We start from the raw sequence: 24681 nt of genomic DNA, 5'->3' as shown, positions 1-24681 counted from the left end.
GGATGGATTTTTTTCTAAGAATCGACAAAAAGTGGTATGTTTTTATCAATGTAACCATTATCTTCAAAACAACTTCATTAGTTTCTAGAGCGTTATTTACTTTTTATAAATTTCGAAAGCGTTATTTCCGTGATTCATTGATAGAATGGAAGAAAGATTCACATCGATTTCATCGAAGAACATAGAAATGATCACTTGGGTAAAACTTGTATCATCAAATCAGATTCCATGCATAAACAGGAATTTCATTAGTCTTGAGGAGTTTCAAATCATAAAATGTTGAGAGGATGTCATATATATGGTATAAATGAATGCAAAAGGGGACCAAACGTTTGATTTGCTTCGTTGATATACATATAGTAACATAGATTAAGTGTTTAACCTTTCATATACCCACCCCCAAAAAGGGCATTACATACCATATACTCAATCACATTACTCTTATCAAATTACGTGGGTAACCAAGGTGTGACATAATAAAAATGGCTTCTAAAAACATTATTTATTCTGAAGTCAAGCAAGATACCAAATAATATATATGGTGCAGCACGAAACCCTAGTGATTTAAATAGAAGAGAAAATGCAGATGAGGAAGTATATATCTGAAGACGAATTCAAATATTTCATATATGATCAACTAAATTAAGAACCTCAAATAATGAAGAAGTTGTTATCAATAGAATGGCATTTTTTTGTTTTTTAATTATGAAAAATGAAATTTGGTTACAGCTATGTTACGGACATAATTTCCAATTCTAAAAAGGTGGTCTTGGAGCGGCTGCTGCTCCCCAACCAAGCAAATGAGGATCGCCGGCAAACTGATCATAACCACCACTCATGTTACCTCTTATTTGTCCTTGACCGGCTCCAGTGGGTGATGATGCTGACGTGGCCTGCGGCTGCGGTGGAGCATCTCCTCCTCCTCCCTCTCCAACTTCTGCTCCTCCGGCTTCTCCTCCTTCATCCTCGAGCGGAAGCCTTTCGAAAGTTGCATTAGAGAAGGATGCAGCCATTAGTATCACTGGACCGGAAGCCACAAGCGGAGCCACCACGTTTCCTCCGACCATTTGACCCTGTGCGCCGGAAAGAAAGATAGAAAGACCACCGGATCCCGGGGGCGCAGGAGGCGGCAAGACCGTACCGGAGAGGGAAAGTATATCAAACCTTCCATGTAAAGCCACAACACCTCCGGTTCCACCATTAGTCCCATGAGCCGTAGCTGATGCAGGCTGGCGGAGACTGACGTTAGCTACGGTGCCGTTACCACTGAGAACGGAGACCCCTCTCCCCCTCCGGCGAGCGTAAGTGGTAACGCTCTCAACTATGTCGGTTCCAGATGAGATTTCAAGAACGTGAGATCTAAGCACGTTGGGGCTATCCCTTGTCACTATCACCGGTGGCTTCGGCTTGTTCTTGGATCCCGGAGGACGTCCACGTGGACGTTTCCCGGGAGTTGAACCCGAGGTAACCGGGTCGGAACCCGGATCCTTGTTGGAGTCAGATTCATCATCTGATTGCTGCTGAGGCTGAGGTTGAGGTTGAGGCAGAGGGTGAAGGTGAGGCTGAGGTTGAAGTTGGTGTTGAAGCTCAGGTCTGAAGAGGTTGTGAAAGTATCTAGAAGCTCCTCCGGTTTGATCGTAACCACCGTCCATGGTCGCTGCATCTACTGGGTATGCTTGCTCTTGTGGCTCATATATATAAAGATATTGTGAGGTTGGAGATAGGATTCATATTGGAGAAGCTTTGAGATCCATAGGAGAAGTCAAAATTCAGGGGGTGAGGAGCCAATAGCTTGAGTTGATCGGTTACACAAGCCGACAAAAAAACAGAGCAAAGAGACACAAATCAAAAAGGTTATACTTGTGTGTTAAACCCTAACTCGCTTTAGGGCAAGAGAAAGAGATTCTTCGTTCGAAGACGGTGTCGTATTAAGTGATCCGAAGAAGAATTCTAGAGAAGCTTATTCATGTTCTGAGACTGAGACTGAGTGAGAGTACTCTGCTATACTTTTTCTTGAACCATGAAAGCAAGAAAAAGAAAAGAAAAAATTTTAATTCGATAGCACACCAAAACTTTTAGCTAAAAATCATTTCTTTCACATTTTTTAAAAGAAATATATCTAATTCGCATAGTGGCATATTAATCTATTATATACGCATAATCTATCTTAATATATTTACATATGCACAAGGTTTCGAGTTTTTCTTCTCTGGATATTTTCGTTTCCTTTTTTGGCTTATAGCTTCAAACTGGTGATTATAATGATATTTTTTTTAAGAATTGAAACTTTAAAAAAAAAAAGGGAAATTAAGAAAAAAACTTCTAATTAAAAAGCCAAAGACAATGTGAACAGAGGACTCAAGAAACATGCTGGTATTTAATTATTAGAAATTATAAAATAAAAATAAAACATGAATGGACAAATATATCAATTTTGTTTTGTATTTTGCATAATGATGTAATAAATGACAAAAATGGACAATTGCTTTGAAGCGTGTGCATGTAACGCCTTCTATTATCAATTTCATCATCCTCTGAAACCGAAATCCTGGTTATTCAAAAGTAATTTTGGTTTCATTTTTTGGGTCTCATGTATTTTCTAAAGTTTAATTAAAAAGAAAAATTATGTTAGGATTCTATACAATGGAAATTTCAAGGAACTAACATTCGTAAATAAAAATTATATATTTATTATCAATTCGTTTTGAATTGAAAACTTGTGAAACTTAAGATAATATCAGAAATTGTTATTTTGATCCAAATAAGATGGCTCAAAAAAAGTTTTATTACCAGCTCTAAATTTGAAGTTTGAATTGGATTACAGAAATAAGAGTCATAATCTGAAGAGAATCCAGAATTTAAAAAACCAACACTAGTATAATATACTTTATCCATTTTATTTGAAGTGTATAGTTTAATATTTTCTCGCACATATTAGAAAAAACATATTAACATATTTTACCATTTATTAACATATTATACAATATTGACTTTTAAAGAAAATATGAAGTCCAAAACACTTAATATGAAACTGAATGAACAAAACACACCAATCAATACACTCATTGTCAATTAATTCACAATCAAAAACCCATAACATTTAACAATTATTAGTATGCAAATAATGATAGTGCAAAACTGCAAACGTAATGTCTTTTTCAGCATATCTAACATTGAAGGAAATATATTTTTTCTTTTGGCAACGAGTTTTAGTACTAGACATCTTCTCAACCTATTGCTCAGAGGTTTAACTTACATTATTATTAATAGCTATATGAATAATGGTAGTGCATATGTTATCTTCTGTATATCTAACATATAAGAAAATAATGCGTTATTTTTTTTGTCAAGTTCATTTTGATCTCTTCTCGGTATCCTGATAGAAAGTATGTGTAATCGAACTCTCTCGTTCTCAAAAATCTTGCAAATATCGTATATATATAAAACCACTTTGCTCTAACAGATTTGAGCGAATAGAAAACTATTGCTATATGTATAATTGCTTTCAACGTTTCAGAATAATTATAAAATTGTTCAACCGTACCTTAGTTGATTAACCTACCAGCATATTATATTTTACTTTTTTAATTTGCACGCATATTCCCTCCTCTATGCTACTAGGCACTAGCCTTGCCTTGCTGCTGCCCGGTCTTGCATGGTGGTTCCAACTTCCAAGCTATATATATCTTTACAAAATTAAAATTCTTACCTGAAAGTTCCCCACTTGTTTAATGGGTAATGTTATTTATTCTCACTTTTACTGTATTAGCTACTAGCTAGAATGGTGGGTGGGCATAACTAAGAATGATTTTATGATTTTGTTGATGAGAACGAATAATTAACTAATAAAATATTTTTCTTAGTTATACAGTATACTAAATGAATATTTAGTTTAGTGCATATACATATCTAAAACCATTTCTCTGCACATATTAAACTATTCCATGATCGAACTTTACAGTTTATACGCAGAAGGAATCATTTATATGTGGAAGCAATAGAATATGCAAACGACCGAACAATAAGGTATTGAAATGGGTTTGTAGATAACATAGAGCTTTTAATATTCCTCGAACGCCATTCCCCAACCTAAATTCGAAGAAAAATTGAAGGCTAACTGAAGAATATTGGACCAAACATTAAAATAAAACAAAAATGACGAGGAGGAATTTTTTTAATCAAGATGAACATAGAAAGACTAATTCAGAAATTTGTAGATTGAAACTTAGAAGAATGGAAGGAGACTTAACTATGTATGTAACTGATGGTTTTGAGAGGAGTCATGAAAACAGAAATTTTCTAATTATATAAGTTTGTATACTTACAAATCTAAAACATTCGGTGTGGAAAATTTCTAAACTTACGTTAGAATGGAAAGATTATATATATAGTGGACCAATGATGCATATTTGGAAAACTCATTGAGGTAATTAGCTATTTCTTTGTTGTGTCTATCTACTTGTCGGAGAAATGAAACGTGGATCTTGGGAGTGTGTGATCAGTATTTTGATATTAGCAGTTTAGCACATTTGAAGCAGTCTCGCTAACGTGGATGCATGTGCCTCACGCAACCAAAGTAGTCTCGATCAGAGCCGTTGAGATCATACATGACCGGCGCAATCGGACGACTCATGACGCGGCGATGCAATCGCACAGTCTGCTTGAAGCTTGATCCACACGTGCACGGAGCAAAAGTCACGTGCGGTCAAAAATGTCAGAGCAGAAGCTGAGCTGTTGTACCACGTGGAGGCGGTCGGAAGCATCGGTACTTGGTCCACGTGTTTGTTTCCCCCAATCTAGCTTCCCAGTTACACACACATTGGTCTTAAATACCTCGAGTTACGTTGTTTTTCCTTCTAATATTGTAAGATAGATTCGAGAAAAAAGGAAGAAAAAAATAACGACAAAAAAAAAAAAGAAAAAAAAAAAGAAACTTTAGCCCTTAAGCTTGATCAAGATTCAAGTATTTTTTCGTTTTTGTTGTGGAATCCAGTTTTGTTTAATCATAAACTTGAGAATGGGGATTCACTTCCTTCTGATGGAGATTCAGATGATTCAGACAGGTCAGATAGTGGTTCGGAAATGATGAGTCATTTGACTCCCTCCGGGCAAAGATTGCTGCGGGAAAGACCGGTTCAGCTTTCCATCAAAGCAAAAGAGGTGCAGGAGTCCTCTAATGCTCGAGGAAGAGGTAACCGTGGCCGTGGAAACCGTGGCCGTGGAAACCGTGGTCGTGGTAATCGTGGCCGTGGTAATCGTGGCTAGTGGTCCTTTAGCTGTTTTAAGAAGTTAACTGAAGCGGAAGATTCGGTTGCCACGTTTATTCTACTTGTAATATTGACTTATTGCTATATTATGTTTAGCGCTTAAAACTGTGTGACTTCGGTCATGGCTTTTGTATCGGTAAGATTGATCAAATATATATATATTAAAAAAAAAAAAAACTTGAGAATGATTGACTACTATATGTTTATAACATGATGCGCACGACATTATATATATATATATATATCATCAAGTTCTATTATAATACTAAAAATTTGTTTCTAGTAAAAATGATCTGATAGTTAAGAATCGATCAACTCGTCGAGACCATAACTAGAGAACAATCATGATGTACATGATCATCGACTACAACAATGTGACAAAAGATCCATTTATAATTGAAACCAAACCATGTGACCTTTGAATGGACCGAATATTTATATGGATTGGACCTCAAGCTGTATAATGCATTGCACTGTGTTAGTATAGTAAGTGATTAGTAAAGTACCAGGAGTTAACACCCATACCAAATTTAATTCGTTTCCATCCGTATATTCCACGTGGCGTATAGCGATTGACTAAATTTTTGCACTGAGATCATCTCGATCGGCGTCCATGTATTTTTTTTTTGTTAAAAAGCTTTCAATTAAAATGCATAAAAGGAAATACATACAAAGATATGATGTTGAGATCATAAAGTTTTTGAAAGTTAAAAGATAGGAGATCATGCAAAAAAGCAGATTCTAATAAGGGGAAAAGATAGAACTAGTGAAAAATTAATTCTCTAGTTATTTTTTGCACTGAGATCATCTCGATCGGCGTCCATGTATTGTTTTATCTTATCTTATTACAAGAAGTTCCTACCAATTGGGGGATGAATTTAAAACTTGGAGTCCATGAGACTATATATATATATAATTAGGGGCGGACCTACGTTGTTATAGGTGGTGGTAGCAGCTGCCACCAGTGACTTATAAAATGTTAAAAAATTTATTATGTTCATAATGGTTATTGTAGCAAAATGGTTATGTTACACCCATAATACATGGGAGATGGTGAGTTCGAATCCTATAACTGTCACTTTGCACCCACTAATATTTTTGGCTGTGTCCGCCCCTGTATATAATATGACTATCATAACTTAGCACAAGCCAGCAACTTAATATACTACAAGCATTCACCAACAACAAAAAAAGTATGTAATATATATGCAATAGTAAATGTTTTTGATACGGTATATACTTGGAAATAAACAATCATGTGGAGCACGAATAATTAATCATGTATTAAGTTAACTTATCACAAATCATTTTAAATTGTTGACAAACGAAGATGAGGATCATAATCATTGATCATATTATATAAGTTTGACAAAAGAAGTTAGTAAAATCAACCCCGGTGATTACGGGCGGGACAACATTTTTAATTTAACGATTTGTTTTTTCTCAGCTTGCCCACTAAACCTAGTAACCCCATCCACCAATTATCATGTCTTTTTCATTATTATTATTTTTTTTTTTGCTAACAACTTTTTCATTTCATTATTATTTTATTAGCTTTAATGCCGAAAAATATGACAAAACCCAAAACTAAAGTCCATTCCAATTTTAGTGCCTTTTCCAAATGTCTGTCTTATGGGCTTATCTTTTTTTTTTTTTTTTTTAGTATTAGCCACTCTGATTTGAACAACCATCAGGAACAATGAAGTTAGTAATTAACAACTGGATATATAGTTGAGAATATTCGATTAAAACGCATTTTTGTAAAGAATATAATTAAGCAGCCTCCTCAAAGAATGCCAATGATCACAAAAATTTGACCTGTTTACAGAAAATAAAAAGTGAACCAATTCGTTATGTAAGTTGAAAAGAGTAGAGTTTTAAATATTTTCAGTCATATATATATATATATATATATATATATATATGCATGTAGCTATAATTCAATGCATGCATACATTAAATGGTGAATAATACTCGACTCTATCTACTATAAATTCTGAAGTTGATACTGTATGTGTATCGGTCAGAATCATCCGGTTATTGAATAAAAATGGATGACATTTATGAACTTAATTATCCACATAGAGAAGAACAATACATAGTCGCAGATTTCCAAAATGGCTGGAGAAGATAAGGCCAACATGTCTGTCTACCTGACAACCATTATGAACTTTTGTGGTTTATGCTCTAGGATTTGGGCCTAAACGGATAGGACAAAGTTTAACGACTTTGTAAGCCCATATACTTGAAATCACTGTAACTAAGAGTGGCTCAATAACAACAATTGGGTTCAGTGTCGTCAACTCTGCTGAATCTCGGATGATAGAACGTTTTCAACCTACTGTTACTATAAACCGTTCGAATGTCTATTACATCAAGTTTAGTGTTAAATACCAAAAGATACATTACAAAATACTGGAATTTGGGATGGTGATACAACATCGTCGGACATCTACACACGTACATGTAAGAGAGAACTTTTCTTTAGGGTTGTGAATCGTTCTATCTCTCTTATATGTAAGTGTTGGTTTGAAGTATATATTTCATTTTGGATGTGAGATGGTTATTGGCTAGCATATATTTATTTTTGTTCAAATTGAAGACCTTATAATTCAGTAATCTGAATGACCCAATCATGCAAACATGTAAAGTCCCCAGGAGGAAGCTATTGATCAAAATTGACCTAGTGAATAAGAGAGAATCTTCTTTACTCTCTCTCTCTCTTTTATCACTTAAAATAGTGAAAGTTGGAACAATTCTTTTGTCAGGAAATCTCAGGTGTAGACCCAAAGATGGTAAAGTATTATATGAGGTGGAGGAGTCTTAGTCTTTTTGGAGAAACGAAGATCCGTATCTTCCCTTCTTTACCAACAAGAACAACAAGACAAAGTGTGAGAGAGAGAGAGATGTCCCCAACACAAAGGGAAATTTTATAACGTATATAAATTTTAAAAATGATAGGAAACAAAACAGAGAAAAATCTCAAAATGTTCCCAAACGTAACTTCTTCATACACAATTTTTGTTCATATAGACCACTTCCTAACAAACAAAGACAAATCAAAGAGACACGAATTATCCATGAGAGAAAAGAGAGAAAGAGGAGGCAGTGAGAGCGAGAGAAAGAGGAGGCAGTGAGAGCGAGAGAAAAGTGTGAAAATCTCTCATTCTTGCTCCTCCTCAATCCAAAAAAGAGAGAGAACGATTTCAAAGTCAAACAAACAAAACAAATAGTTTTTTTCTTTTCTTTTCTTTTCTTTTTTTATTTAACAAAAGGGGAGGGGGTGCACGCACACGCACATGGCTTGAATCTTGTCCACCAGCGAGTTCTGAGTGAAATGAGTTGTAAAAAGCCTGCCTTGTTTTGGATTGTTGTCTTTCTTTTTGAGTTTTTGCGCCCAGAGGAGATACTGATATCATCATGTTGCTGTTGTTGTTGTCGTTGCTCCTCCGGATATGTCTCGGCTGGATCTGTTGTATTTCATGTGACTCCTCACTAGCTGTCCAGCTGCAATTGCTGACATTAGAGATAACTCTCCTGCTAGTACTGCTCCGGCCACTATTGTTGCTAGCCTCCTTGCGTTCATCCCCGGCGACTCTTTGCTCGCTCCTTTCACTCCCAGCAGGTTTAGACACGCTGATTGAGACGCTAGCTGTGTTCCTCCTCCCACTGTCCCCACCTGATTTTCCAAAACACAATTATCAAATCTCTTGGAATTCAAGATACTTTCTAAGTGAGCTCAGAGACAGAGAATCTGATCAATAACTACCTCGATAGATGGCATAGTGACTGAGATATGGATATCTTTGCCGTCGTTGATAGCTTCCATCATGGTGATGCATTGAGAGCTCTCCACGTTTTGAGCTGGATCCTGGCCGGTGGCTATGAATACAGCAGAAACTATGTTGCTGGCGTGAGCGTTGAATCCCCCTAGAGAGCCTGCAACAGCAGAGCCAGCTAAGTTCTTGAGCATATTGAGCTCGACCAAGGCAGCCACACTTGTTTTTAACACCTTGTTCACGATCTCTCCTCTGATTACTGCCTCACAAACAACTGATTTGCCACGTCCCTCAATCCAGTTAACAGCAGCAGGTTTCTTGTCCGAACAGTAGTTACCTGAAGAATTAAGATAAAATCCAAAAGACAAGAATCAGATTAAACAGCAAACCAGAATTTTACGAGATAGCATCAAATAGAACAAGAAGAGTTTCAAACAGAATCAAGATGATATAAGGATCAATCACACAAAGAAGAAACTCACCAGAGATTCCAATGACATCCATGTCAGGAAAATCATCGGTAAGGTATTCCAGAACATTCTGCACACCTTTGGAAACCATATTCATCCCCATGGCATCACCAGTGCTACAACTGAACCTTACATATGCATTCTTCCCCGCGATCGTGCATTTAACATTTTGCAATCTTGCAAATCTACTCGATCTGCATCCACAAAAAAAAACACTAATTCGTCAGTAAATCCCGTTACAAAAATTTCAATCTCAAATCAAATCAGTCAACAAATAGTATCGATGCAATTTTACAGCCCAAATTTGATGTGAAAGCTTTCCTATCAAGCCTAGTCTCTACAGAAGGTTTGAACAAGTCCCATCACTTTTAAATTTATACCCACCAGACGACATCAAACGCATTAAAAAGTCAACAAAATCAAATCAAACGGGAAAATCTCGGTTCAAAAAGATGGACCTGTTGAATACAACGGCCAAAGTGTCGAAGTTCTCAGGATTCTCCAAGAAAAACTTAAGCTCCGAAGCTCGTCTGGCGGAAGCGAACCGAACCACGGGCGCTCGAGTCATCCCATCCTTAAGAACCGTACTGGTGGCTCCGCCAGAGATATACATAGCCTTGCAGCCTCTGTTAGTGCTAGCAACCAAACATCCTTCGGTGGTAGCCATAGGAACAGAGTACTCAAAACCATCAAGCAACAAAGGTCCAGCAATCCCCACAGGAATCTGAATATATCCAACAGGCATCTCACAGCATTGCCCCAATATCGATTCATAATCAAATCCATCCAACGGTAATCCTTCCAAAGATCTCCCGGTGACTCTCTGTAACGCCTCACGCCTAATCGACGCAGCTCTTTTGCAATCTCCGAGACGAGATTCGAGCGAGTAAGACGGGATCACACCGTCGAGAACAGATTTCACAACCTCCTCGTCTTCCTCAGGAAGCGCTTCGGTAACAATAGGTTCCGGAATAGGCAATTTGGTGACGGAAACGATCGGAGTCGGCGGAGAGCAGGTGACGAGGCGGTGGTCGTCTTCATCGATGGTATCGGCGAGATCCCAAGCATCGCCAGAAGCGCGGGAGATAAAGGACTGAACAAAGTCAATACCGAAAAACCCTAAGAGATAGATGAAAGAAGCGATGAGAGCAATAATGGCACCGAGCTCGGTGATAGTGACGACGTGGAGAGGCGTGTTGTAACGGATCTTGTCACGCCACCGGTGGAGGAGATAATAAGCGACGGAGAAGAAGAGCGTGAAGAAGACGGCGTTGGTGAGATAGAGAGGAAGGGGAAGCGCATCGGAGGCTTTGGGAGGAGGAGCAATTGATGCGGTACGGAGACGGTGATCGTCGTCGGAAGAGCGGGGTTGATAAGAGGAAGGGTAAGAAGAACCGTTGGGATTGGAGTTAACCGGTGGTTTAGGAGGCCTCCGTCGAAGATCCATCTCTCCAGGCGGGGGGAGAGAGAGAAGAGGGAGGAGAGAGGTGAGGGGGTGAGGTGGCGTGATAAGTGTGAAGGAGAGGTTAACAACTTTTATAGGACATGTCTGTTGGGGACCAGCTCGCTTCTTTTTTTTTTTTTTCTTTTTCTTTCGTGACTCACTTTTTTTCTTTTATTTTTTTTTTGGTTTTTGCCTAATTTTCGTAATTCATCTAATTTTAGGTTTTTTTCACGTTTTTATTTTTTGATGAGGAAGATATAGAAGCATCAAATGAAATTAGTTGTCATACTAGAAATTGAATGATGATGATGATGAAGAAGAACAAAACGTAGCACTGGTTACATATAATTTGTGTATTGTGTACTTCAATTAATTGATATGCTGTGCACTGAGCCAAAGCCAACCTGTCTTACATTATCGTCTATGATTAAAACATAAAAAAAAAAAGAAACAACTTTCTCGACCTAGACAAATGTTTATTTTACAAAATCATGATTATTAGTATTTTTTAGTTGTTGTTGTTTTAGTTTTGTATTGATATCGTCTCTTTTTTGCTTCGGTTCACGTAATGAATGATATCAACTTTGTATGTGTGTTTGCTAATTTTATTGGTAATTTTGTATATGCTTTTGTTGTATTTGTATCACTAACGGATGTATTTTTAGAAATGATTTACCAATCAAACAAAGCGTGAAAACAAAAGCGATTCAACGTAAACGGTATTATCATATCTTTTTTGTATTACTCTCTCTTAATTACCAACTGTATTGATAATTTGATATGTGTTTTGTAAGGTCATGATCATATTTGTCTAATTTCCATCAACAATTTGGCTCGAGACACCTAATTAATTCTACTTTACATACGAGTCAAATTATAGTGTACGTATCTATATATATAAAGTTAACTTTTTCTCTTTTCTCCTTATGCCACATCATCTTCCACATCAGCTGCCACATCATCATTCATCTAAATTTTTTACATTGATTTAGAATTACAACACTTTAGTTTTTAATTTCTTTTCTACCTCATAACTTAGTCTTTATTTAATTTTTATATTCAATAGTGGTTTTAAGAAAATAAATAATATAATTAAAAACATTTATGTCCAAAATAAATAAAACAAGTATCTATTTATAAAGTAACGATCAATTTTTTGATTAATGGGGCTAAATACAAAAAAAAATACAAAACAAGGATATTTATACTATACATATAGATATACCACTAAATTGATGTCATCTGAAGCCACATCAAACGAGAACACAACTGATATTAGGCATAAGAAGTATGAAAAAAAAAACTAAAAGGTAAAATGAAAATACTTGGATAAATAAATAAGTGGATTCACCAGAATAATTTGGCCTACAAGAATTGAAGGCTTTTAAAATGTAAGGTTCTAACAGCTACTATTTGACATAAATCAAAGTTAAACAAATAAGAATAAACATTTTATATACTAAATTAATACAAAAACAAGAGTAAAAACAAAAAAAATAAACAAAAACAAAGAAAAATCAAAATATAAATTTTAAAATATAAAAAAACAATTATAAAACTCCCGCGCGTAGCGCGGATCAACAACTAGTATAATATATATTTATGTATGAAAATTATTAGGCATCAAATACCAATGGGTAAGGATGAGCGTAGAGAAGTTTAATGACTTAATTAAACTTTATTCATGTCCATATAATTATATAATATACGCTTGTGATGAGCGTAGAGAAGTTTAATAACTTTAAAGTTTAAACAAACAAAAAATTAATTAAGTAGAGGAGTAATATTATAATTAACGTTTAGGGGAATACGGGTATATGCTATCCTTTAACTATGTGATAAAACATCAACAGTGTTAATCTAAAATGATTAGGATACAAACTTCACTTTGTTTTTGAATGAGTAAAGTCAACATAAACCACTCGCTAACACTCACGAATCCGAAATCATCAAAAAGTGAAACAATACAACCGATAAAACCAGTCCACCAAATTTTTATAACAGAGTCGAACCCTAGCCTTAACTATTTAACCAACAGTAGTAAGATCATTCCAGATAGAAAAAAATTTTAGCACTAACAGTTTATGCATTGCTATCAGACAACAATCATTTGGTTCAATTGATATACAAAATCTTCAAAGAAAATGAAATTTAACGTGGAAATCCCAATTATTAGAGGATCAAATCTACAAGAGTAGACTTTTTTCACGAACGAAACTTTGAATTCCTAATAGGCAACCTTTAATATAATATGATATATGATTTTGGTTCATATATAATTAACCCAAATAAGTTCTTCTTGTATTATTATAAAAAAATGCAAATCAAGACAAACCGGCTAGGTTAACGACAACTTTGTTTCGTAAATTAAAAATCAATAAAATTCAAAAAAAGAATAATTTAAATTATCTTATACAATAACATTATTCTTTTAATTTTCATGTCCGAAAATTCATAATTCAGCAAAAGACCAGTGGTCGTAAGTGATGATACTTGATTCATGTCCATACATTATGATGAGTGTAGAGAAGTTTAATGATTTAAACCCAAAAAAGAAAGAAAGAAAGCAGCAGAAGGGTATTTAATTTTAACGTTTACGGAAAACCTTACAATAAGATAAAACTAAAATATTTAGTATACAAAGTTGAGGTTTGTTTTATAAAGCTTAAATTAACATAAACCACTCGCCAACTACAGTCACAAAGCCGATTAGATCAAAAAGTGAACCAATCCGGTCGATAAAACCAGTCCACCGGACCCTCTTAACATTGTCGAACCCTAGCCTTAACTATTTACGAACAGTAGTAAGATCATCCCCAAATTTTCTATTTAAGAACTAACAGTTTACACATTGCTATCAAAAACAACAATCATTTAGCGTGGAAATCCCAAATCCAAATTATAATAGAATAAAATCTACAAGAGTAGACCTTTTTGACGAAAGAAACATTGAATCCCTTATAAGCAACCTTATTTTAATATAAGATAATTTGATTTGGTTCATATAATACAAATACATATGAGTTCTTATAAACGAGTTTCACGTTATACAATAAAAATATGCTAATCAAGACAAAACTCACGTTATAAAATACATATTAAAAAATAGGAAATATGGTAGTCGAAGCCTAGCCTTGACAACAAATAATACAAAAACTCACGTTATAAAATACAAAATGAGTTATATATATATATTTTAAAAAGAAAACATGCTTTTCAAGAGAAAACTGTCTATGTTAAACAACTTTCTTTTGTCAACTATAAAAAATGGAAAAAAAAAAAATTGTATAATGTTAACTAAACGTGTGAAGAAGTTATAAAAGTTTATACCAGTAGAAAATATTATCACGAAATGTTTTTTTTTAAATAAACTATACAAAATGATAGTTGCTTAGCAAGCGAGATAGTAGTAAAAAGAAGAAAAAATTGGTTTATAATAAAAATTGTCCTGAAGCAGTGGAAGTCACATTGTCACGTTCATGATCTCTCGAGATCTTGCTCGAAGCAAGCAGACAAATTAAACCTACCTCCGTTAACTATTAAATACTAGTAGTAAACATCCCTTGATCTCTGCTCTCTTCCTCCAATAGTAAACAAACACTTTTCGTTTTTTATATTTTCATATTCTTTCGCACAAACGCACAATTTTTATTAAACAAACAAACAAAAAAAAAGCGTTGTAGAGACTTGTTTTAAAAAGAGAATTTACAAGTAAGCAAATTAGGCTAAACCATAGCTATGTGTCGATAAGCTTGATGATATGTTGGGGTCTATATTTGGATATTTGCTTGTTTAGGGGACTAGGTGTCTAGGTCTAAGCAATTATTGGCGTTCACCTAAAACGCCGGTCTCAGCAATAATTGGCGTTAATCTAAAACGTCGTCGTTTTCTCATCCCTTATCGGAGTCTATTCTTCTTTCAAGATTCGTGATTTGAAGGCAGCATGACCTGCGTATGGGTACGAGCTCTCTCTCTCTCACTCTCTCCCTATCTCTGCTCCTTTAACTTATCTTATGTCAGATCATGTGGTTTACTGCTCTAAGTCCACTTGGATATATAATTAAAGGACAAGTCAAGTTACTCGAGATCCACTTGTAAGGTTTCACAACAGATTCCTTGCTTTTAGCTAAGCTTTTGATGTTATGCCAAAATTAAATAACAATCTGAATACAATTAAAGGACAAGTCAAGTTACTCGAGATCCACTTGTAAGGGTTCACAACAGATTCTTTGACTTGTTGCTAAGTCTCGGCCAGAAGAACATGTTAGTAGGCCAACATGTTAGTGTTCTTGAAACTTCTCCATCTTCTTCAGTTGTGATTTTTTGTCTCCCCAAAAGCTAGTTGAGAACGAGTTGTATAGTATATGCAGACTCTGCCATTGCAGTTGGGTTCTCAAGCTTACAAGTTACAAGGACTTTAGTCGAATTCTTGGTATGAATTGGAAAGAAAGAACGTGTCCCTGAGCTTTACTCTGTTTTAGGCTGGGTTGTAGAGCCTGAGGGGATTGTGGTAATATCAAACTCCAAAGAAAGATCTCTCATCACTTACAATGTAGGCAAACTCTTACATTATAAATCCTTCTTTTGCATCTTTGTGCCTACTTCTAAGTCTTCAACATTTTGGTAACAATAAGTCAGTCAATAACAGTTTGAGAAGAACAACTCATGAGCATACCTTTTTCAAGCTGGTTCATGGTTATATAAGTAGCTTTGTGTCTTGTGGTACCGTTCATAGTCCCCTTGGTTTCTACCGTCTTCTCAGAATCAAGGTGCACGTTCTTCACGTTCTTCAAAGTATCTAAATCTTTCTTTTGGATTCACTTAGTCAATTCTGGTTGTTTGTTCATTTACTCCAATTACTTGGAAACTGTTTTTGCACAATCCAAAATTGTCTTTTCTTCTTTTGTTTCTTTACCACTTGAGACTTTTCTTTGCCCAATTGCGTGCGTGTGAGAGAAAAATCAAAGTAGGCTGACTCAGACTACATGTGCATATGCATATGATAGATTCAAGTTTGTTTGGTCGTCCTTTATATATTTCTTGACTATAGACTTTATATTTTTTCTGAAAGATCAAGTTAGGCTGAAGTATAAGTCACTTGTAAAGATGTTTTTTCACTCTTCAAAAACTTAAATTTTAAGATATATGAGTTAATAATAATAACAACTAAAAACTTAAAGAAACAAATCTTATGAAATTATTATTTTTTTTTTTAAATAATTTCATTCGTTACAAAAATTCATATAATATTTCAAGGAATAATTTGAGTTTTAGTACATTTTGAGAAAGTAATTGGCAAAATAGTACAAAGACTATTTATAATTAGAGAAACAGACAATGATTACTATTAGACACTATTTAAGTGACTCTCAAACCCTTAATTAAATGTTATAATTACAAGTATGCCATTAATGTTATAATACAATTAAATTTTTAATTATTTGCATAGCAATAGTTACATAATATGATCTGTACGTTTACTATAGTGTACGGATACATATACATATACACAATTTTAATTTCTACACTCATATTTACTTTATATTATATAAGTTATACGAATAAAATATGTATATATGTACAAAAAAATATATGTACATATATAATTATAGAAATATAAACTATTTTACAGTTAAAATATTTGTACAGAGACGTACAACCGTACAGAATAATGTATGATATGCATTTTGTTTGATGATTTTATTTGATAATGACAAATGATTTCAATAATTTTTAGATCTGTACAACTTACAAAGTGTACAAATGTAATGTACATAAGTAATCCGTACAACCTACTAAGTGTACAATAATCCGTACAACCTACTAAGTGTACATATGTAGTGTACAGATAATAAACAACTGTATTCATATTTCTATAATGGGATATATATACAAATACAATTGTACATACATAAATCAGATTGTACATATAACTATATAACTATATGTACAGAAAAATGTTTGTATAACAGCTGTACACAAACATATATGTACAAATACAATTGTGTATATATAGAATATTATTCAAAGTTTAAAATTATTAAACAAAATGCATATCAAATTATAGAGAAAAAAATATAGATTTTTTGTATGTGAAAAATATGAGAAAAGAAAAATTGTATTGACAAGTATTTTAATTATTAGAATGAGAGGGTATAATAAAAAGAAAAAAAATAATTAAAAAAAAAACTCTCTCCCCACATTTTCACACACAGTGACACACACACCCATTCTCAACTTCTCAAGTCTCAACGATTGATGTAAGCCCATTTTTGTCTTTTTCCAAACTCTCTCTTACCCTACATCCCTTCTTATCTCTACCATTCTCTATCTCACAAACACCTATTTCTCAAATTTTAAATAGTTTTTGTACTAAATAGCATATTATGTTTTCAAAACGTACTAAACATCAAATTTTCCCATATTTCAATGCCCGTTGAATCCGAACTTGCAATCTTTATCCAGCTTAATTCCCTCAAAATAATACGCTACATAAGTAAAAGATGAGTAGTTAAAATCAAATGTGACTTGTGTTTAAATACTTTGAGATCTGTTTTCTCTTTCGTTCACTCCAAAGACCGAATTAAGTTGCTAAAGAGAACGACGGCCACAATGGCTGAAAAGCAAAAGGTTTGTGTTACTGGCGCAGGAGGGTTTATTGCTTCATGGCTCATCAAGTTTCTTCTCTCTCGTGGCTACACTGTCCATGGAACCGTTCGAGATCCTTGTGAGTGAGAAAGAAAGGACAAATCCTATAATCTCTTTGTTACTCAGTGAAGTTTTGAGTATCCTCTGTTTCTTGAATTTGAGAAAGTTGCATGCATTATTGCATTGATATACATTGTTCTCAGGTGATGAAAAGAATGATCATTTGAAGAAGTTGGATAATGCTCCAAAGAATCTGAAACTTTTCAAAGCAGATTTGTTTGATTACGAAGGTCTTTCTTTAGCCATTGCTGGTTGCTCTGGCGTTTTCCATATCGCTTCCCCTGTGCCTTTTGAAGGAATTCCTCTCACAGAGGCAAGTACTCAACAAACACTGCTTCTTCTTTTGTGTCTTTGTTGAATCACTACTATAAAAAACAGAATCACCTTTAATTCTTAAAAAAATCCAGGAAGAAGTGATTAAACCAGCTCTCAGTGGCACCAATAATGTTCTAGAAGCATGTACTGAAGCTAAAGTGAAGAAAGTTGTGCTTGTATCATCAATTGCTGCAGTTGTTTACAACCCAAGATGGCCTCAAGATGCTGCTAAGGACGAGGGTTGTTGGTCAGATATTCAATACCTCTACTCACTTGAGGTAATACTGTTTCTTTGAAGCTAGCATGTGTGTCAGATTAAACTCTATTTTATATTTAGTGTATGTACAAAAAAAAAAAACAGTAAGAGATTTGTGTTTTATTTCTGTGATGCAAAATCTGAGGATCTCAGGGTTACTGGCCTTATTACTATCTTGCCAAAACGTTAACGGAACGTGAAGCTCTAGAGTGGAGCAAGAGAAACTTAGCTGATGTTGTTACACTGTGTCCGTCTGTCACTATAGGCCCTAGACTTCAGTCAAGGCTTAACTCTAGTAGTTTGGGGCTTCTCAGATTTATAAAAGGTAATGTCATGTGTTTATCTCATTCCCCTGGAGGCCTAAGAAGTACATTTCTTGGTAAAGTGTTTGCTTCATTATTGAAAAGTATGTTGGTTGGTGCATGTGTGTCTCAGGAGGTATAAAATCCTTGTTGAGCGATCAACTGTATCTTGTGGATGTGCGTGATGTTGCGGATGCGCTTTTGTTGGTGTATGAAAATCCAAAAGCAAAAGAAAGATACATATGCAATTCTCATTCACTCTACACCGATTCTCTCATGGAGAAGCTCAAGAATATGTATCCCAAACGAAACTTCCCTGAAAGGTAAATAGCAGAACCAAACGGTTGCTTTCATAGCTGTTTCGATTTTGGTCTGATCTGATGAAAATGTATAATGACAGTTTCACGGAGAGAACAGAGAAGGAGGTGAAGGAAGTAAGGCTTCTAAGCTCAGAGAAGTTGCAGAATTTAGGATGGAAGTTTAGGGCATTAGAAGAAACCATTGAGGACTCAGTGGTGAGCTTTGAAGAAGCTGGTGATCTGCCAAAGCCATAAAAGCTTACTTCAAAGAGTCACAGTGTCGTTTCTTCACTCTTTTATTATTACTCCTAGAAATAAAGTGATTCCATGAAATGGTTTTGGTACAATCATTTTCATGGTAATGGTGTTCTTCTTTTGGAAAAGTCAGATCTTTTACTACTTTCACTTACATGAATAATAATTTGATGGAACATTTCATATACTAACGGTTTCCTTATCTGAAAAACAAAAACTATTTCTGTTGGATTTTAATCCCATCCACTAGACGGAAGTGTCCGCGGCAAAATAAAAACCAGTTTAGTTGTATGTCGTTACAGCTTTGTATTCTAGTATAAATGTTTTTAAAAAATATATATTTGTGTTGTTATTTAGTTTTGTTTTGTAGTCTAGTAAGATAGACTGTACAGGAATCATGAGCTCGTGACATAGTTCCGGGTTCCATAGAATCGTTGACATTGGACCACATTGTGGTGGGCTAGTGGGGGGTTAAATGAGTCACGAGGCTCATGAACCCCTAGCCATTTATTTGGGGTTTTCCGAGGATCTACACCGTAATTACAATTCTAGGAATATTGTAATAATAATAAACAAAGTTCGGCTTGAGTTTTTACATTTTTTGTGTAACGTTATTACAACAACGGATAGATTCGATCAGACAAAACAAAAGACATAGGGGATCGATGATAACGACGTTAATTACAAAATTAAGAGTATAAATATATATGGGGTCCTACGTTATTTACAATGTCGAAAATCAAAAAGTATCTCTCTTTCTCTCTCTCTCTTCACCTTCAACAAATCACGCACCATCATCATCATCTTCATCGTCATCACCAACTTCTTCATCATCACCATCAATGGAATTCCCCTAACCAAACCACTTTTACCCTAAAAAATCGATCCTTCTTTCTTCCTTACTTTATTATTTTCTTAGGTTTTTTTTTTCTTCTCCTTTGTTTTCAGAATTTTAAACTCTTAGTATTAGTTTCAAGTTCTCAACCCTGTAGCTTCGTTTTTCTTTACAGTTTCTTGTGATCCTTTTCACTAAGAAACCCTAATTTCACACACCCACCGACTTCTTCTTCTTCTTCTCTCTCTGTCTGGCCCATCCTGAAACCCACACTGCTTTTGCTTTTCTTTTTTTCCGGGAAATTTGATTTCTTTTTTCTCCCTTTCGTCATTATTAGTAGGGAATGATCTTTTAGGTTTTTTGTTTTCCCCCAAATCTCACTTTTTCTCACTTCATCTTCACAGAACCGAGTAAACCCTAGATACTCCTCTTCTTATTCAATGGGTTTCATCTCTGGGCTTAATCATTGCAATTATGTCTAGGGTTTACTCGGTTACCTTTATCATCAAAATTAAGAATTGATCCTTTGATCCCTTGTTCATAATTTATCATCCCTCTTTTGCTTTGGCATAAAGTTTCCATTTTTGCCACTCCTCTGTAGTCATGGCGTACCAGTCTGTTCCGGGTTCTGGGTTTCACTACTTAAATTCTCCTTTCGGTGATACAACTTTCACTAAGGTATTCGTCGGTGGACTTGCTTGGGAGACTCAAAGTGAAACCCTTCGTCGCCATTTCGAACAGTACGGTGAAATCCTTGAAGCTGTTGTCATTGCTGATAAGAACACTGGCCGATCCAAAGGATATGGCTTTGTGAGTCCTCTGTTTCTCCCTTCTTTCTTTGTTTGTAAAAGACGCTAAGTTTGTTTTTGTTGCTCTGGAATTACTCATGGAGATGCTAAATGTTGCTTTAGAGTTAGTTACAATTATAATTACGCATTTTTTTGTAGATCAGTGCCATTAGATTTATAGGTACTGGCGTATAACTCTATGGATCGTGTGCATTATAATCACAGAACAAAGAAAGTGATTAATTTTGGTGTAATTCTGTTGCAGTTGTTTTGTGAATGATTCAGTGCTCTGTTTCTATTTCATATGGAGGATTTATAGGTGACTTTCCGAGATCCAGAAGCTGCGAGGAGAGCTTGTGTTGACCCAACTCCCATTATAGACGGTAGACGTGCAAACTGTAATCTTGCTTCCCTTGGGAGACCTCGGCCTCCATTGCCCTATGCATTGATACCTAACATTCCTGGTCAGTTTTCCTGCAATACTCATCTTCCATTGCCATACCACTGGTTTGCATTGATCTAATATCATATTTTTGTTGTAGAATACTTGTAATTTTGTGCAAATTTTTTGTGTGTGGTTAGGACGCTTAAGACCAGCTTCCCCCTACATTGGAAATGTGCAGGGTCCTCGTGGTTCACTTATGGGAAATTATCCGTATCAGCAACCACCCCCACTTAACTACCAGCAAGGACTTGTGTATCCTTATGGGTGAGTCTTGCAATTCTTACATCACACAGTACACTGATGTCTTTGCACAAGTGTCCACGGTTCATTAATGTTTTTCTAAGGTTGTTATATTTTCTATATCAGGGTAACCGCATATGGACCCGAGTACATGTACTCACAATCACAGGTTGACAATGGCTATGAACACTTGCTGTTATTTCTCATTGTTACTAAACGTCTTGTAATTTTGGCTGTATCTTGACTCGTTTCATGGTTTAGGGTTTATATGGTCCATACATGGGTCAGCAGTACCTTCAGGTCTATGGAGTACCTGGGGCAGTGAATTCACCAGTTTATCAGTACGGGCAATTAAGTCAGACTATTCCCAGTGGCCACGGTTACACAGCAGTTCAAGGGTATTCAGTTCCAGGAAGCCATGTTCTACAGCTTGGTGGACCCACTGTCAGTGCCATGACCACTTCATCTATGTCTGCTCTTCAAGCTCCATACCCTTCAGGTACATTCGACTGTCTTACGCACCATAATCTTATTATCTGACTGATCAAATCTCAAAAGTAGAGTCTCGATCATTCCTGAGTTTTAGGCATAATTGAAAAGCTAAGTTTATTTGCATTTTGTAATGTCCTCCTTCGAATGTATGTTTGTCAGGTGTACCAGGCCCTGCTCCTGTACAGTCGCATATCATTGTCCATTCCCCTCAATTTATGCAGAGTAGCGGTTCTGACCAAACAACAAGGTGAGAATCAATTTAATGCTTTCTTTATTTTTGGGTGTAGTAGCGAGAAGTTATGCACATTTGGTTTCTTTTCACCGCTTATATGTTAGTAATGGTTTCAGTTATTCTTGAAGACTGAGGAGAAAACGAAGTTAAGCGGTAGCGAAACTGCTACTTGAGGTGGCAGCAGAGGCTTCCTGTTTTATTATTAAGTCTTGCACGTTATCTATCTTGCATCCTAAAGGTATGTCTCTTATTCGGTATGTTTATACATGCATTAACAGAAAAAGGCCATCATCATATGCAGTTTCATTAACCTCGGTATCTTATTGCTGTACAGGTTATATAAAATAGTCTTGCTCACTGGGAAGGCGCAGAAGGAAACAAGAAAAACAAATTGGAGTTTCAGGGTTTGTGCTTCCGTTTTCTTACCCATCCATCAATGTGTATAAACACAGCCACACAAATGCTGCTGGCATGAGCTCGGGTTGAGTTTGAAGGCACTATAATGGTTTTGCCCTCGGGAGGGGAAAATCCATTAGTAATAAGTTGGTGTACAATATGCATATATACACACACATACACAAGCATATACATGGTAGAATCAAAATCTGATTCTTTTCTAGTCCAAAAGTCGTAATACCACTACACTTACTTCAGGTGGAGGAGTGTAGTGAGTAACATTTATAGGTATATAGCCTTTGTCCCCAAGTTCTGCATTGTAAGTAAACCATGTTCATGTCCTTGTCTGTTACTGTGCATATGTAGGGTTCTCTCTTCTCCATGTCTGAACTGTTATCCGAAGCTTACTTCAAAGTATGGAGTCAGCTCCTTTCTCAGAATTTAATTGAAAAAAGTGATTGTTCAGTAAACAAATTGTTTGATCAATTCTATAATTTGGTTCGCTGATAGAGATATGAGTGACACTCTCATATGAATTTGAAAGACTTGACTGTCTGCAAAAACAGAGAAAAAGGTCATAAGCAACAGGTTTTAGTGAAATATTTCAGTATTGTAGTAGCGACTTTTGTCTCACCTTCTGGATCTTGGAGCTTTGTTCAGCAGATTCATCATCTGTAAACTGTAGCACCGAAAGATGGTCATTGTGTTAGAGATAAGAAACTAATCAGAGAGGTTCATTGTGGCAATAGGACTAGACTTACCTGTCCTGTGACAGTGTATAAACGGTTGTACCAACCGTTCGTTGCCATTCCAATTGCAGAATACAAATGCTTGCGTGCTTCTCCAGGGTTTTGTAAGGTGTACTCGATGTAATAGAATCCTGATCATAAATTGTGTCAACGAAACAAAGCCAGATACTTCAGAGATTCTCAATGAGATGAGATTTTTGTATTTACCCTTGGAAGCTCTGCTATCGATTAGTTTTGCAGTCACTCCTGCTGGCTTTTGCCAGCTTCTATCCAATCCACTGACCTATAAATAAATGTCATATTTACAGTTTCATGGAACCCTTTGCAGAGAGTTTGTTTGTTTGAATTGCAGGTAGAGAGACTAACCAGTGTTTCGGCGAAAGCTTCGACCTTTCCAAAAGATTCCATCCTGGTGAAGTCCGGACCAAGTCCAGTGATCGCTATGCTCACTGAAAACGATCCATATTCACCTATCAGTGTTAGCTCACGATTTCTGAACGAGGGAAAGTGAAAAGAAACTAATCTTGATAAGATTACCATTGGCAGCAGTTGAAGTTTCTTGAGGGTAAAAAGCTGTGATTGACTTGAATCCATTAGGTTCTGCTTGCCCGACTTGCCAATCTTGGTGTGAATGCAAATCAGATGTCATAATGATTTCATCACTATCATAAGTCTTGTAAAACAGAGTTTGGTAGATTACCTTGTGGGATCGATATCTCGTATTTGTTCACTTCATCAGTGTAGACACGGAAAGTTTCTGCTACATCTGAGATTAAAGAAAGGTCTGATTAGGCATCCATATTCTCAAGGAAACCACATCAAATACGAACATTAAATCAACAGCAATACTTGTCTCAGCAAATGCTGGTGAAATGGCCAAAGGAAGGAAGAAAGCAGAGGAAGCTATCTGTAACATGACTTCTCTTCTTTTCATCCCAACATGATCTCTAGACCTGTTAACAAACAAAAAAAAGAGCGAGACTTTAACAGATACAGAACAAACACAGATAAAGAAAAGAAGTGAATTTTACAGAGGCATTAATGGAGATTACGAAATCCGTTGTTGTTCCTCGTTGGTGCCGTCTAGAACAGAGATTGCCGCAGAAACTGATGTACATCTTCTGGAATCTGGATAGAAATTAGCTCCAAGAATGTGAAATTTTGTACAATAACGAAGCTGAAAAAGTGAAATTACAGGGAGAGATTGAGGACCTGTAATGGTCTTAATGTAGCGAGATGAAACGCGGGGATTCGAAAAGCTCAGCGGAGAAGAAAACCATGGAGAAATCGCTGCCATGTGTTTCAAGATATGTCCGCTTCTGTCTTTCACAAAACTATCTCCCTTTGGTGTTTCAATTATTATTATTTTTTATTATTCTAAAAATAAAGTATTTTGTTATGTGAATGAG

At 35.7% G+C, this 24681-nt stretch overlaps 5 protein-coding genes across 7 annotated transcripts; 2 read left to right on the top strand and 3 right to left on the bottom strand.

Annotated features, from left to right (window-relative positions):
* Positions 1–603: 603 nt before the first annotated feature.
* LOC17895455 (AT-hook motif nuclear-localized protein 29) lies at positions 604–2066 on the bottom strand. The gene has a single exon (XM_006301237.2). The coding sequence runs from the start codon at positions 1650–1652 to the stop codon at positions 756–758; it is 897 nt and encodes a 298-aa protein (XP_006301299.1). The 5' UTR covers positions 1653–2066; the 3' UTR covers positions 604–755.
* Positions 2067–8176: 6110 nt separating this feature from the next.
* LOC17894738 (3-hydroxy-3-methylglutaryl-coenzyme A reductase 1) lies at positions 8177–11039 on the bottom strand. Its single transcript, XM_006301984.2, has 4 exons — positions 9975–11039; positions 9529–9710; positions 9037–9383; positions 8177–8946 (listed from the first exon to the last, which is right to left on the bottom strand). The coding sequence occupies exons 1-4, from the start codon at positions 10961–10963 to the stop codon at positions 8686–8688; spliced, it is 1779 nt and encodes a 592-aa protein (XP_006302046.1). The 5' UTR covers positions 10964–11039; the 3' UTR covers positions 8177–8685.
* Positions 11040–14713: 3674 nt separating this feature from the next.
* Positions 14714–19282, top strand: LOC17895412 (cinnamoyl-CoA reductase 2). 3 transcript variants are annotated; one of them, XM_006302442.2, is made up of 8 exons: positions 14948–15054; positions 15140–15729; positions 17538–17687; positions 17812–17981; positions 18076–18261; positions 18393–18564; positions 18675–18864; positions 18942–19282. In XM_006302442.2, exons 3-8 carry the CDS (start codon positions 17573–17575, stop codon positions 19093–19095), a joined length of 987 nt encoding a protein of 328 aa, XP_006302504.2. In that variant the 5' UTR covers positions 14948–15054; positions 15140–15729; positions 17538–17572; the 3' UTR covers positions 19096–19282. The 3 variants fall into 3 exon arrangements, with proteins under 3 accessions (XP_023643652.1, XP_006302504.2, XP_023643651.1); XM_023787883.1 differs by having other exon boundaries at positions 14954–15512; positions 15609–15729; XM_023787884.1 differs by lacking the exons at positions 14948–15054; positions 15140–15729; positions 17538–17687 and adding an exon at positions 14714–14918.
* A 565-nt stretch (positions 19283–19847) lies between these two features.
* Positions 19848–22997, top strand: LOC17896517 (RNA-binding protein 24-B). The gene is made up of 8 exons (XM_006302584.2): positions 19848–20740; positions 21038–21182; positions 21301–21427; positions 21530–21572; positions 21665–21902; positions 22055–22142; positions 22244–22365; positions 22462–22997. Exons 1-7 carry the CDS (start codon positions 20534–20536, stop codon positions 22251–22253), a joined length of 858 nt encoding a protein of 285 aa, XP_006302646.1. The 5' UTR covers positions 19848–20533; the 3' UTR covers positions 22254–22365; positions 22462–22997.
* LOC17896249 (psbP domain-containing protein 3, chloroplastic) lies at positions 22664–24615 on the bottom strand. The gene is made up of 10 exons (XM_006302661.2): positions 24485–24615; positions 24325–24400; positions 24122–24225; positions 23973–24038; positions 23810–23893; positions 23639–23721; positions 23480–23555; positions 23285–23403; positions 23158–23202; positions 22664–23077 (listed from the first exon to the last, which is right to left on the bottom strand). The coding sequence occupies exons 1-10, from the start codon at positions 24567–24569 to the stop codon at positions 23051–23053; spliced, it is 765 nt and encodes a 254-aa protein (XP_006302723.1). The 5' UTR covers positions 24570–24615; the 3' UTR covers positions 22664–23050.
* Between the last annotated feature and the right edge of the window lie 66 nt (positions 24616–24681).

The sequence above is a fragment of the Capsella rubella genome, unplaced genomic scaffold, assembly GCF_000375325.1.
Source record: "Capsella rubella cultivar Monte Gargano unplaced genomic scaffold, Caprub1_0 scaffold_2, whole genome shotgun sequence".
In the NCBI taxonomy this organism is placed as follows: domain Eukaryota; kingdom Viridiplantae; phylum Streptophyta; class Magnoliopsida; order Brassicales; family Brassicaceae; genus Capsella; species Capsella rubella.
Note: the sequence above shows the minus strand (reverse complement) of the source record. Positions and strands in the feature narration are given on the sequence as shown.

Coding starts and splice junctions, on each gene's coding strand:
- LOC17895455 (XM_006301237.2), bottom strand. CDS start 1,652: ATGGACGGTGGTTACGATCAAACCGGAGGAGCTTCTAGATACTTTCAC.
- LOC17895412 (XM_006302442.2), top strand. CDS start 17,573: ATGGCTGAAAAGCAAAAGGTTTGTGTTACTGGCGCAGGAGGGTTTATT. Junction 18,262..18,392: donor AATACCTCTACTCACTTGAG/GTAATACTGTTT, acceptor TGAGGATCTCAG/GGTTACTGGCCTTATTACTA. Junction 18,865..18,941: donor AAACGAAACTTCCCTGAAAG/GTAAATAGCAGA, acceptor GTATAATGACAG/TTTCACGGAGAGAACAGAGA.
- LOC17896249 (XM_006302661.2), bottom strand. CDS start 24,569: ATGGCAGCGATTTCTCCATGGTTTTCTTCTCCGCTGAGCTTTTCGAAT. Junction 23,556..23,638: donor AAGCTTTCGCCGAAACACTG/GTTAGTCTCTCT, acceptor ATTTATTTATAG/GTCAGTGGATTGGATAGAAG. Junction 23,078..23,157: donor AAAGCTCCAAGATCCAGAAG/GTGAGACAAAAG, acceptor CTGTTTTTGCAG/ACAGTCAAGTCTTTCAAATT.
- LOC17896517 (XM_006302584.2), top strand. CDS start 20,534: ATGGCGTACCAGTCTGTTCCGGGTTCTGGGTTTCACTACTTAAATTCT. Junction 21,573..21,664: donor ACATGTACTCACAATCACAG/GTTGACAATGGC, acceptor TTCATGGTTTAG/GGTTTATATGGTCCATACAT. Junction 21,903..22,054: donor TCAAGCTCCATACCCTTCAG/GTACATTCGACT, acceptor TATGTTTGTCAG/GTGTACCAGGCCCTGCTCCT.
- LOC17894738 (XM_006301984.2), bottom strand. CDS start 10,963: ATGGATCTTCGACGGAGGCCTCCTAAACCACCGGTTAACTCCAATCCC. Junction 9,711..9,974: donor TTGGCCGTTGTATTCAACAG/GTCCATCTTTTT, acceptor TTGTGGATGCAG/ATCGAGTAGATTTGCAAGAT. Junction 8,947..9,036: donor TCACTATGCCATCTATCGAG/GTAGTTATTGAT, acceptor TTGGAAAATCAG/GTGGGGACAGTGGGAGGAGG.